Here is a 13917-nt window from a genome sequence, read left to right on the forward strand (position 1 = left end):
CTCTAGTTAACAATATTATTAGCCTATGGTAGTTCAGGGTAGAGCTGGAAATTCACAGGGGTCCATTTTGCTCTTACAGATGTCGTCTGCTGCTGAAAATGGAGATGCCGCACCCGGAAAACAGAATGAAGAAAAAACTTACAAAAAAGTGAGTGACGGTTTTATTTTCTTTCTTCCACTCAGAAAAAGGGAACACTTTCATTGCTTGGAATGTTCATCTCTCCTAGGCCTTCTCTCCCTGTAAAGCGGTCGCGTGTAAGTTACTGACTTAGTTTCTTGTTGCTCTCCCAAATTACTACACATTCCATGGTTCCAGTGACACAGATGCAGGGTCCAGTAGTCCCAAGGCTGACACGGGTCTTGGGCTGGGATCCGGGTGTCTACAGGGCTGCGGTCCTTCCCGGAGGTTCTAGGAGAGCGTCCGTTCCCTTGTCTTCTCCAGCTTCTCAGCACTGCCTGCATTGCCTGTCTCAGGATTCCCTTCCAGTTCCAAAGCCAGCAGAGACCAGCTCAATCTCTCTCGGGCTGTATCGCTCTGACACTTTGAAGGATGCCTGTGATAACCTGGAGCCCTCCTAGATAATCCAGAAGCACCCCTTGATTTTTAAAATCAGCTGGTTAGCAACCTTAATTTCTTTGGCAACCTGAACTCCGCCTCACCTTGTAACATTTTCGTGGCTTGTAATGATTAGGACAGGGACATCTTTGCAGGGGTGGGGGGCATGTTTCTGCTTACCGTAGTTACTGTGCTATAAAAGGTCGACAGGAGGGAGTTATTCAAAGACTCTTCTTATTCCTAAGAAGAAAGCCCTTATGTGGACAGTGTACTCTGTCCAGTGTGTGAATCATTTTTTCTAAGATTTTATTTTTCGAAGAGAGAGGGAGAGAGAGCTCAAGCAGGGGAAGGGACATCAGCAGAGGGAGAAGCAGACTCCGCACTGAGCGGGGAGCCCCATGTGGGGCTTGATCCCAAGACCCCGGGATCGTGACCTGAGCTGAAGGCAGACGTTTAATGAACTGAGCCACCCAGGCATACCCCGTATAAGAATCTTTTAATTGACTTACTACTTCCCTCCAAAATTTTACACATTTTTCCCCTTTTATTTTGGAAAAAAAAAAAAAATTGGAACGTGAAGTTCTGTCCCATCCCTTTCTAAACCTCTCAGATTCCATATCTTTAGTCCATTTCACAAAAATCCCTTCCAGCCTTTCCAGGGTATCTCACCTCGTGGCTCTTTGCCTTTGGTAACTTCCTCGCTCCTGGCGAGGAGGCTCATGTGCAGATGCATTACTGGGGCGTCTGCCTTCCCAGGCACCACTGCTCCTGCTTTTAAATGGACTGTGCATTTTATTTCTAAAAGTCCTTGCCCTCCTTCCGTCTTGGGAGTAGGAGGTTTGTGTATGGAAGGGTGGTTCTCTATCTTAACTTTCCCGTTTGTGTTTTACTCCCTCGTGGATAGCAAGACCTGTTGTCGTAGAGTGCATGGACCGTCTGATCCAACCACGTGTCCGTTCCAGTCAGGGAATTAACATGATATGGAGACGCTGCCCGTTTTCCTGATGAATCTTCTCTCCTGACTTTCCTGCTCAGGCACAGGGAGAAATACAACCAGGGAGTTGCCATCTGAAATGGTGATGTGGGTGGGACGGAGTGAGGGAAGATTCAAGAGCTCAGGAGAATTCTGGGATAGGGTCTAAAATGTGTCAATCTGGCCACAGGCAAGGGCGCACTGTTACTTATTTGTAGACTCAATTAGGAAACCAATTCTCATCCCATTTACTCAAGACTCCTTGTAAATGGAGTCGTCAGCTGTTTTCCATCTGTTTTGAGTGGTTTTCTCAGTGCCCATCCTGATGCACGGTGTTTTTTGACCTCTGAACCCCAGGACTTCTTTAGTGATGCAGAAGTAACACAAGGATTGGGACCGTGAGATCTTGGGGTTTTCTCAGTTTGTCTTGTTCCCAGATTAGTCAAACCAGGTGTTCAATAAGACACATGATTCTGTGATCAACACCTCTACTAGCATATTTCACTCTGCAGCATTGGTAAGTTTGTAAGAACTAAAAATCAGATATTAAGATTGCAAATAACTCCAATCCAACAAATGAGAGAAGAGGCAGGGAACTTGACAGAAAACACCAGTGGTTTGTTTTGTTACTATTTTATTATTATTATTTTAGTAAAATATTTTTATTATTTTATTTTATTATTATTTTAACTTGACAGAAAACACCAATGGTTTATTTCGTTAGTATTTAAAGAGTGGTGGCTCTTCGGTGATCTCTGATCTTAAGAGGAAGATAAGAATGGAGGAAAAGGTGTTTCGCTTCTCTGAGTAAAGCACCAAAAAGACAGTCTAGTGTCTGAGTCTTTAGTCCTCCGTAAATACGGTGTTGGTGTGCAGAGGAGGAAGAAGGGACTGCGCAGAGAAAGTGTTGTTTTTACACAGCAAACAGCTCAGCTAAACTACTCGATTTAAGTCTTTGCCGTGAAGCAAAATCGATCTTCAAACTGGAGGTGTTTGTAGTGGAGTTACCAGAGGTGAGGAGAATCGCACTAGCTGTTGGAAATGTGTTTGTTTCTAGGCCCAGGTGAACCATTTCCCAAAGGAAAGACCTTGCAGCTAGGATAGAGAAACCACCGAGTGTGAGCTTTGAAAAATCGGGACAGTGGAAGACTTAGCAAAAAGCAGGAGATAAGCAAGTGTCATCCCTCTTTTCAGCAATGATGAGAAAGAACATTCTGGAAACCTGGTGTGGGTCTGGTGCTCAGCCTGATTTGAGCACGGGTTAGTCAGCAGATGGTTTATGTACATTCAGAGAGGAAACACGTGTCTTTCACAAACCTGCAGAGGTTCATAAAGATACAGTTTATGTCAAATTAACTACATTTTCTATTATGAGAAAGTCACTAAATTAGTCACAGATAAAGAGAATTCTCAAATTTAATGAATTTTGATTTAAGGGCACCAGGACCATTCTTGTGGGTCGGACACGGTGGAGAAGTAGGAACTGAGTATTACCAGTGGTGGGCTTGTACCTGGTCGGACTAACGTTTCCAGCAAGAGGTGGTTTTGCTTCCTGTCCCCTTGTCTCTACCAACATGGTGCCTGAGTTGACCGTGTATAGCTTAATATTTTTGACCCATGACCTTCGTGAAGACGTGAGATTTGTGCTGGGCCACTATGCAAATGACAGACAACCGGGAAGGTAACTAACAGACTAGCCGAGTGTCCTCAAGGCCGCCTTGCATTTCATTAAGAATTGTCCCTTGTGCAAATACTTGAAAGTTAAATTTGCTTTCCGAGTCCAGAAGGCCTGACCGTGAGGGATACACCTTTTTCATGAGGAGCCTTGATGACCCATTGGGTTTTTGCCTCTGACTGAAGGCGGTCCTGGGGGAGGACCTCCTGACCTTATGTACTGGACAGGGAAAGGGTATCAAAGGAGTTTATATGAACTTACAGTTGAGTGGGAGGGACAAGACATGAAAACAACTTTAGAACCCCGTAGTCTGTAATAAAGGGTTCAAAGAAGGAGAGATCACTCTGGGTTAGAGTTAACAAGGAGGCTTGGGCTTCCTCTGTCGAGCCCCAGTTTCGCTGGACAGCTGCCAGCCACACTCAGCATCACGAGGGCCGGGATTTCCACATGTTTGTAGGGAACACTCAGGGTTCCCGGGACAGCGCGCTCCTCTGAGTCTTGATTATCTGCGCGTGATCACGGAAGCCGGCTACTTTCTGTTCTTTCCGTTGACCATTTCCCTAATCCACCATCCGTTCTCAGTAGCCAAAGGAGAATCACTAAAATCCGTGGGTGAGGCTCCTGTCTTGAGCTAACAGCCAAAGTTAAGAATTTCAACTTGACCTGCTTCCAGCAAGCGTGGTGCCCATGAAGGCGGGCGCTGAGGGCCGCCCGGCTGTGTTTTACAAAGTGAACTGTTTCCATCCACAGCTCATTTACGGAGTGTCTCCCGAAAAGGTTGTAAATGCAAAGGCCTGCAGAGGCCACGCAGGTGATGGGAGGAGATGACCCCAGGGAAAGGGGTCAGCAGGAGAATATGTCTTTTCCAAACGGGCAGGTGGCACTCGGCACCATCCAGTAGAGCCAAGCGTGAGGGCTCGCCCAGGCACGCTGATGTCTGAGAAACGAAAATGTGCATTCTGATGGAACATCTCCTGGTTTTTAAAGGTTGGCATCTGGTTCAGAATTTTTCAGACGTACACTCTGGGTAAAGCAACACACTGCCCATCACGTCTGACCTTCACACGAGGGCCAGTCCGCAACCTTTCCACTGTTTAAGGAAAGATGTGAAGCAGGAAGAGCAGAAGATGCCAAAGAAAGGCACACGGGACCTGGTCCCTGTCCTCTATGACCGTACGGTTGGTTTAAGGTAAAAAAAAAAAAGACCCACATGAAAAAATTACATAATGACTCAAATTGGTATTAAGTACCAAAGCAAGTGGCATTTCGCGTAATCCGCTAGCAAGTGCTGACGAGCCCAAAGCTCATTACAGTCTTCTGGGGGAAAGGCCTTTTCTTGAACTCGTTCGTTAGCAAGAGGGTTTTGCTGGGATACGAATTTTATAGATGCCTCGTTGCTTTCTGGTACGGTGGAAAATCCCACTCCTTCGGGGACTGCGAGTTGATTGGTTTCGGTGGTGGGGAATCCGATGAGCACAGGCACAGAGTCAGGAGTGAGCATGATTTGTTGGAGGAAGTGGAGAGCCTTGTGTGGGCAAAGCTAAGAGTCAGTGTTTAGGGGAAGTACAAGAGATTTGGGGGGTGTGGGCTGGCTCTAAGGAACAGGCAGCCCACACCCCCCAAATCTCTTGTACTTCCCCCTAAACACTGACTCTTAGCTTTGTCCACACAAGACCTAGTTTGAGGGACGTGACATGTCCTGTCACCTGCACTAATACATTAGGAACATGCCTGCCTGTGGCTCTTGAACTTTGGAATCTGTGTCTGGTTTGTCTGAGGAACGAATTTTTAATTTTAGTTAAATTTCAAGGTGGATAAGCACATGCGGCCAGTGGCTCCCATGTTGGACAGACAGTTCCGGGCCGTGAAGGACCACAACATTGGTTGGGAGATTAATGATACGGAGGAATAATAGTACAAATCACAATGAAGGCTGACCTGAAAGTTTCCAGAGTAACTATCAGAAATGTACGACTACTGATAGAGCTACAGAAATTTGAGGAAGACCTTTAAAAAAAGTTTTTTTGATAAGGTGAGAAATTTCAAAGGTTGCAGAAGGCAGGCCATCAGTTCACTTTAAGAATGTCCTAAGCTCGGGAAAAACACTGATGCTGGAGATCGGAGGTTTCTCTGTTTCGTATGTGAAGAAATTGCCCACCCCTCCCCCACTCTTCCAAAACAAAGACATGTCAGAGTGATTCACCGACTTATCCCATGTCACCTCGCGGTTCTCTGTCAGGGAGATGATTAAAATCTCTGGCCATGTGATGTCCCAGTTGTGGGACTTGTTCATTAGAATTTCCCCATCAGCTGGGCATGGACTGACCCAGGCATTCGTTACTGCCGCCATTTGCATTTCTTCCTCTCCTAAGGTTCCACCCAAGGTGGGCATTCCAGGCCTCTTGCCCTCCCTCTTCTACTTCTCCTTCCATCCTGGGCCTGCCCATGGGAGCACCCCCACTCCCTGGAGATTCGGTTTTGATGACCACTTCATGCTGCCTTGGATAAAGAGGTTGCCTGCCTTTGGCCCCAACACCCCAACCATCAGTCTCTCTCCCTGATTTCCATGTGACCAGCACACTTGATGGCAGCCCTCAGAATGGCAGACTAGGATCCAGTGTCCTTGACCAAGGTTCTCTAGTTTTTTCCTGAGTTCATTTTAGTGTCCCAGCCAGTTTCCCTATCAGTGGAAGTAGACAGTGATGGGGTAAGACTGAATAATGCCAGCCCCTTACCACATTACAAGGAAAGATGACTTTTATGACTTTGTAAACACAAGTATGGTAATGACTCAGAGATACTTTGATCTAAGAAGAAGGGTTTATTTAAATACAAGCTCTTTTATGAAATATGTCTGGGAACACACACAAACACTGGTAACATTGGCTGCCTCCAGGGAGAACTGGGTGGTGGGAATCTTGAGTTGGGAAACACTTGTCTGTATATGCCTGTATTTATGTTTAATCTTGAACCATGTGAATGTCTCACCTATTCAAAAATTGAATAGATAACATTTTAAGATAGGAGTGGGAGCTGGCCTGTGTCCCCTCCCCTGACTGCTCTTGCTCTCCTTCAGTCTAGAGAGCTGTCACTTCCATAAAACAAGATCATTGCTTTGTGCCCTGGTAGAGCTCCACGCTGTAGCATAAGTGAGAAGGTTTTCCTGTGCGCTGAGCCCCAATTCTCATCTGTAGCAACCACAGTGGTCTCTAGGAAGAGTGGTTCTTTGGCACTGCCATTGTTCCTCCTAGTCACCTTAATCCAAAACACCCTAACCCCATGGTTTTCGACCAGTGCCACTTTTGCCCCCCAGGGAACATCTGGCGATGTCTGGAGATATTTCTGATTGTCACAGTTGGAGGTCTGGTGCTGCCAGCATCTGGAAGGTGGAGGCAGCCATCCTCTAACACACAGGACAGTGCCCGCAACAGAGAATGACTGAAATGTTAATAGCAGCAGGGCTGGAAAAACTTGCCCAAACCAAACTATCCTTTTAAGAAGAGGGTGGATGTGAGTCTCATTCTTCGAGATCTTGGTTGAATAACCTTGGGCATTTTCTCTAATTGATCTGAATCTCCATTTTTCTCAGTGCTGAAATGTCAAGAATACATACCCTGACTGCCTCACTGTGCAGGGAGGATTGGACACATCCTGGAAAAAGTAGAATACCAGTGTGTGTGTGAAATCACTCTCCTCCTTAGCAAAAGCGAGATCCCTTGGCCTCCGATTTCCAGTCGGGTCACGTCTGTTAGTACTGAGCAAGGCAGGCACGTGTGACTCTCTTCCCCCAGGGCTGGGCTCGTGAGGAGTTGGGTTGGTCGGCCTCCTGGTGCTGGCTCCAGCCTGGCCTGAGCATGGGAGAGCAGAACGTGGGTGCTGGGGTGGGACTCTGTGGCCTTCCGTATAGCCATGGTTCAGAATAAGAGAAGGATGAGCTCCTGATGGTGGGCTGCCATTACGTTTTTTAAGTTGAGCAGCAAGCAGATGAGCTACGTCATTTTCAGAGAAGGGGAATTTTTCAATAATCCCATCAGGTTTAGAAGCACGTAGCATCATCTACCAGGACCATCCACCTGCCTGCGCAGATCTTCCCTCGAAACCCTCAGCGTCTGTCTGCCGTGACCAGTGCTTCTGTGTCCTTCCTCGCCAAGTCCAAAAGCGAGTGGTTACAGGTCGGCCTTTATGACTTCCAGCCCATACATTTCGGGTCACTAAGCAGAAACAGGAGGCAGCTTCTAATAGGAGGAGAAGCCAGACCGTCCTACCAAGGTGTTCCCTTACCAGGTTCATTCCTAAGTGACCTATTTTGACCTTCACGTTGGAGGGATTATCTATGTGGTAAGCCACCCAGGTTTGCTACATATCTGCATTCTGATTCACTGTGGAATTTCCATCTTTTTTTTTTTTGTCCCTGTTTCCAAGAAACATTGCATTGGTGTCCCCGGAACACCCCCCAAACACCCTGCTGCATAGCTTTCTTCGGGGCCACAGCAACTCCATTGTTGCGGTTGGTGTTCGTGGCAGGCGGCTAGCCTGGGGTGTTCAGTGTTTCTGCAGCCCGCTGGGCCATCTGAGCTGGAGCTCCTGCTCTCGAGGTACAATGTAGCTTTGGCTTTCAGATTAAAAGGCTTAATATACCCAGGCGATCTCCATGCCTCCCTGTACAGCTTGGGGGTTCTGATCTAGCCAGCAGGTCTCTTGTCCCAAGGCCTATGGGTTGTCCTTTTTTTTTTTTTTTTTTAAGATTTTATTTGTAAGTAATCTCTACACCCGACAGTGGCCTCAAACTCACATCCCTGAGATCAAGAGTCACATGCTCTCCTACCTGAGCCAGCAGGGTGCCCCTCACTTTTGCATTTTAATTGCTACCACCCCATTTCCCTTACCTGGACACTTAACAGAGTTTTTTAAAGGTGTCTCTTAGAACTTGCTTGAGAACACAGAAATGAGACTTTCTAGAATTCTTGACTGTGGATTCCAGAAGAGAAGACCAGCAACATCAGTAAGAATGTCTAGTTCACAAGCACTAATAGGATATATGCCATGTGCTTATTCATAGTTTTTGCTGTTTTAAGAAGTTAGAATCATTGGTCGCTTGGAGAATCTTACATACTGAATTCCATTGAGTTTATTCTAGCCAGAAACCTAATTCAGCAAAGAAAGACATAGTTATTATCAATCAGAAGCAATTTTAAAAGCTTTGTTAATAATAAGAGCAACATTTTTCAAGGGCTTAGCATATGCCAGGCCTCTGTCTGAGCACTTAAGAATTATTAACTCACTTAATCTTCTGACAACCTGTTGCTAATTTATAGATGAAAAACTGAGGCACAGAGAAGTTCAGTTACCTGCTCCAGGCACCCTAGTAAGTAGAAGAAGGCTGGAATGTGAACCCTGACCTTCTCTCTCCGGGATGTGTCAGACCCAAACCACTGCAGTGTTCTCTGAAGCTTGTGCTGCCTATGACATTAAAATGGAACAATTCTCAGTTATCCACTAGAATGCGGGGGGGGGGGCCCGTGGTACAGATGAAACCGGCCGCCTTTGGAATGGGTGGCGGCATCATTTTCAGATGTGTTTTCCCCGATTCAGTGGTTCAAAAGCCCCCTTGCCTTGTCTGAAGTGTGTTTCTCCTCTGAATATAGAATCTGAACTGTAGCCTCCAAAGAACTTTTTCTAGAAAGTACATATTAATTTTGAAATAAAAAAACAATCTGACCCCTGGAGCACCATGTGGAAACAAAACAAAACGACAAAGTAATGATTCCAAAAAACCAGTCTTGAGCCCAGAACTCAAAGTTGGGATCCAGTTTGGAGAGGGCGATAGATTCGAAGTGGTCCTACCAGAAGAAGAACACGTTTCAGAGCTGACTGTTGTGCGGACGGTCACAGGAGCAGGAATAACTCACTAATAATCTGCTCAGTAGCATGAAAGATCTGATCAGGAAAGCATTGGGTTGGAGGGTGAATCCTTGGAAAGTTATTTTCCTGGACAGGAGTCAAGTTTCCCCAGATGGTACACGTGTATTTTCTGGCAAGTTCGCGTGTGCAGATTCTGTGTCTGTGGCGTCTATTAGACCCCAGAAGGCAGAGAAGACAGTGCAGCCCTTGGCAGAGATGCTGTCCCTGAGACGTTCAGCCCGTCATTAAGGAGAGAGGCAGGAGAAGGTGGTTGTGGTCTCTGAGGACTGTAACATTAAGATTCTTGATCCTTCTTTATCTTTTTTTGGCCTAACCCCCAATACGCAGTATATCCAGACACCCAGAGACACCAGTCGGGTTCAGTGAAAAGGAACATTTTTAACTATTCACAAGGCCTAACTGTGCTTTTTTTTCCTCAATGAAGAGAGGGTCACCTGCTCTTGTTTCTATGGGATTGCCTTTTACTCATCCAACATGCGCTGCTCTCTACAGCGCATGCTCTATCGGGGAGCACTGGATTACTGAGCACCGTGCTGACATACAGGCTGTCCGGGTGATGTTGTAATTCCCCCGAGCTACTTTTTCATACTGTGACTTTGTTATTTTTTAAGGATGGTGGTTAGTGCCTGGGAGAGAAGACATGCATCTGACGGTCTGTCCATGCATTCATTCATTTATTCAGCTGACAAATACTTACTCAGCTTGGCACCCTGCTGGACCTTGGGGGTAGGACAGAAGCCAACACAGACAGAGTCCCTGCCCTAATAATGCTTTCACTGTTGTGCTTGAGACAAACCAGAAGACGTAAACATAATAAAATAATTACTAATGTTTAAAGTGCTATGAGATAAACCCACCCATATATGGTAAAATGAATTTATGGCAGGGGAGGTGAGGATAGCCTGTGGGGGGAAGGGACAGTGTCTGCAGGGTCCGGTGCTGGGAGAACTGGACAGTGGCATGCGAAAGAATGAAACCGGACCACTTGCTTACACCATACACAGAAATTAACTTAAAATGAATTGTACACTTGAATGTAAGACTGTAGGCCATAAAACCCCTTGAATAAAATATAGACAGTAAGCTCCTTGACATTGGTCCAGGTGATAATTTTTTGAAGCTGACTCCAAAACAAAGGGCAACATAAGCAAAAATAAACAAATGGAACTATGCCAAACTAGAAGTTAGTTTCTGCACAGTGGAGGAAACCATCAACGAAATGAGAATGCTCTCTACTGGATGGGGGAAGGTATTTACTAGTGATACAGCCAATAAGAGGTTAATATCAAAAATATGTAAAGAACCCGTACAACTCAATAACAGTAAAACCAAACAGTATGATTTCAGAATAGGCACAGGACCTGAATATTTTTCCGAAGAAGGCGTAAGATGGCCAAGAACATGAAAAAATGCCTAGCGTCAGTCATCATCAGGAAAACACAGATCAGATCCACACCTCGTACCGGCTGGAACGGCTCTTATGAAAAAGAGAAGAAATAACAGTTATTGGTGAGGATGTGGAGAAAAGGGAGCCCTCTCGCACTTATGTTCTTGGTGGGAATGTAAGTTGGTGCAGCCACTGTGGAAAACAGTATGAAAGTTCTTTAAAAAATTGAAAAGTAGAACTACCGTATGATCTAGCTCCTGGGTATTTACCTGAAGAAAACAAAAATACTTATTCAAAAAGATATATGTACTCCCATGTTCATTGCTGTGATATTTACAGTAGCCAAGATATGGAAACAGCCTAAATGTCCATTGGTAGATGAATGGATAAAAAAGCTGTGATACCCACGTGCACATGCACGCGCGCACACACACACACACACACACACACACACACACACTGGAATACTACTCATCCATAAAAAAGAATGAAATCCTGCCATTTGTAACAACATGGGTGGACCTCGAGGGTATTATGCTAAGTGCAGTAAGTCAGACAAAAACAAATAGTGCATGGTTTCACTTATACATGGGATCTAAAAACAGACATAAAACAGACCTCATAGACTGTGGTTGCCAAAGGGGAGAGGAGTAGGGGGTGGTCAAGGTGGGTGAAGAGGACTCGAGAAGTACAGACTTGCAGTGGTAAGTCACGGGGATGTCATGTGCAGCGTGGTGGTTATGACTATATTTTTTTTTGCATGTACCTTATATATATTACTAACTACATTGTACTGCGTACTTGAAAGTTGCTGAGAGTACATCTTGACAGTCACCATCAAGAGGAAAAAAAATTTGTAAGTGTATGGTGACTGATGGTAGACATACTGTGGTCACTTTGCAATTACACAGAAATATCAAATCATTATGTCGTCATCTGAAACTAATATAGCGTGAATTCTACTTCAAGTTAAATTCTACTTCAATTTAATTCTACTTCAAGTTAAAAATGCTATGAAGAAAATATGCAAGGGCAGGGGTGCTCCCTTTTAGATAAAGTATTTCGGGGAGCATCTTTAAGGAGGCGATACGGGGCGGGGATCACAAGTGTGAGAAGGAGCCGGTCAACAGAAGAGTAGACCTAAGAATGTTCTTAGCAGAGGAAACAGCATTTGCCAAGTCCTGAAAGCAGGAAGGAGCTTCATGGGTTCGAGGAGTTGAAGGAGAGGCCAGTGTGATGGAGGGTCCTGGAGTAAGAGCAGTGGCTCTCAACGGAGCCCTATACTATGTCCCAGGGAACGTAAGACAGGCCTGTCACAGCTTAGGTGGGGAGCGGGGGCGAGTGCTACTGGCCTGTAGTGGATTAGAGCCCAGGAATGCACAGGCCAGGCCCCCACAACAGGCTAGGCCCCCGCAACAAAGAACTCTCTGGCCCCCACGTGTCCAGGGCTAACCGAGAAGTCCTGAGTCAGAGGAACCGGTGGTGGCCTGAGCTACGAGGGGTACACGAGGCCGGACCAGCTGTGTTTGCAGGCGGGAGTGAGGGCCCGACCAGAATGTCAGGTGATCCCCAGAACCCCACTCAAGCGCCTGTGTGGATGTTGTGGCCATCTGTCAAGATGGCGGAGAGGAGTGGTAGGAGGAGAGGTTTGGGAAGGAACATCAGTTCTTCTAGTTTGGACAGGTCAGTTTGGAGATATTTGAGCCGTTGAAGGGGAGACTCTGGTGGGTGGTGAGGTTGGTGGATTTGGAACTCAGGGGAGAGGTCCAGGGTTCCACTCCTATCTGTTGAGCTGCAGGTTGCCAGGAATTGGTGAGATGGGTGGAGGAGAAGCCCCAGGACTGGAGAACAGTCACGTTTTGACACTACCTCCCAAGACCCTCCTTCATAGAGTTCCCATGCCTAAAATAAACAAAGCTGGCCAGTTCTTCCCCTCACAGTCTTCTAGGAGCCTTCCACTAGTACAGAGCAAGTCCGTACTCCACAGCACGACATGCGAGTCCATAAAGGGTATGTCTCCCGTGGGCTTGTCTTGTCCCATCTCCTGCCATGCAGCTCACACCAACCCCAGTCGCATGGAACGTGTCCATCCCTGTTCCTCTGTCCACGCCGATCACTCTAGAAGGTCCTCATTCCAGAAACCACTTGGTCATTGCACTTCCCCACGCTCCTAGGCACTGTTTGTGACACCTTCCCAGGCCCCCCTCATCACCCTGCCCTTGACCTCTGTTATATCACGGGTGACTTTGTTTTGTAATAATTGTGTGCAGCTATATCTTGCCCGCTGCACCTCGAGTAACTAGAGAGCAGGGGCCTTCCCCGATCCACTTGACATCCGTAGGGTCCCACACCGTGCCTGGAACAGAACGTTCAAGAGATGTATCACTTTTTTCTTCTTAATTCTAAAATTGTCATAGACTTTCCAGAGAGATATGTTCTTGAGCCCACAGTTCCGGATCTGCAGTTAGAGGTGAGACAATGCTGGAGGGAAGAGGGCCGGGGCCGGGGCGGGGGGGTTGGTGAGGGCAGAAGGAGCCGGACTTTGTGCTTTGGCCAATCGGATCGGAGAAAGAAGACTTTGAAAGATCGAAGTTCAGTTCTTTTGGCTTTTTCTGTTTCACAGATGTAGCGATTATCTGTATCGTGGGTTACCGTGTGGCTCTTTAAACATTGGCTGTTAATTTTTTTGGCACCCTTAAGCCCCTTTGTCAGTAGTCTGCAGACTACTTACAGTCAGCCCCCTGGGAAAGAGCTTCAGCAGGAATTTTATTTTATTTTATTTTGTTACTTTTTCAGTGTTCCAAGATTCATTGTTTATGCACCACACTCAGCAGGAATTTTAAAAGGCAGTCTCTTCCCGACTTCTATCACTTAAAGGCTTCTACATGTTTCCCCAGTTAAAGGCTGCTCCTAGGTTACTGCCAGGGAGAAGCAGGATTTGGGAGTGGTTGGCAGCCCATTTCTCTAACACACTAGCATCCTGAACATCTTTTTCTGTGAACCAGGAAAGACACAGGACCGATGACTTTTCAGGTTTGCTGTTTCGCAGGGAATGGGAGGGAGTGATGGCCTAGCAGTTTTCAGAGCAGTTGCAACCTTCACGAAATAGACCAAAGGCAGACAGTGGTGATGAGAGCCCGGTCTTCACGCTCCTTCCTTCATCCCTCACTAAGGCTGGGCTGAGAAGGGGGAGCCTGGCCAGGGTGCTCAGCCTCATGCAGGACAGGTCATGTCTGAGCATGGCCATCCCACAGTATGGATTTAATCGTAAATCTGACAATGGGTGAGAAGGGGCTCAGAAGACGGTAGTCACCTGTGCACATATTAAGTCGGTACCGTTGTTGCTAGATCCCTGGTCACCCCCGGTGGAACTTAAGCCCCACAAGAGCAAGGACTTGGCCACC

The 13917-nt window shown here is 46.5% G+C and overlaps 1 protein-coding gene across 1 annotated transcript in view; it reads left to right on the plus strand.

The window, feature by feature from the left end:
• The window catches only part of PIP5K1B (phosphatidylinositol-4-phosphate 5-kinase type 1 beta), a 287921-nt gene that overhangs the window by 118496 nt on the left and 155508 nt on the right, over positions 1-13917 (plus strand). Inside the window, exon 3 of the mRNA XM_080819587.1 lies at positions 80-148. Within this exon, the coding sequence (XP_080675713.1) occupies positions 80-148 (69 nt within the window). The remainder of the gene's footprint in view (positions 1-79; positions 149-13917) is intronic.

This window comes from Martes martes, assembly GCF_963455335.1.
Source record: "Martes martes genome assembly, chromosome: 12".
Taxonomy (NCBI): Eukaryota; Metazoa; Chordata; class Mammalia; order Carnivora; family Mustelidae; genus Martes; species Martes martes.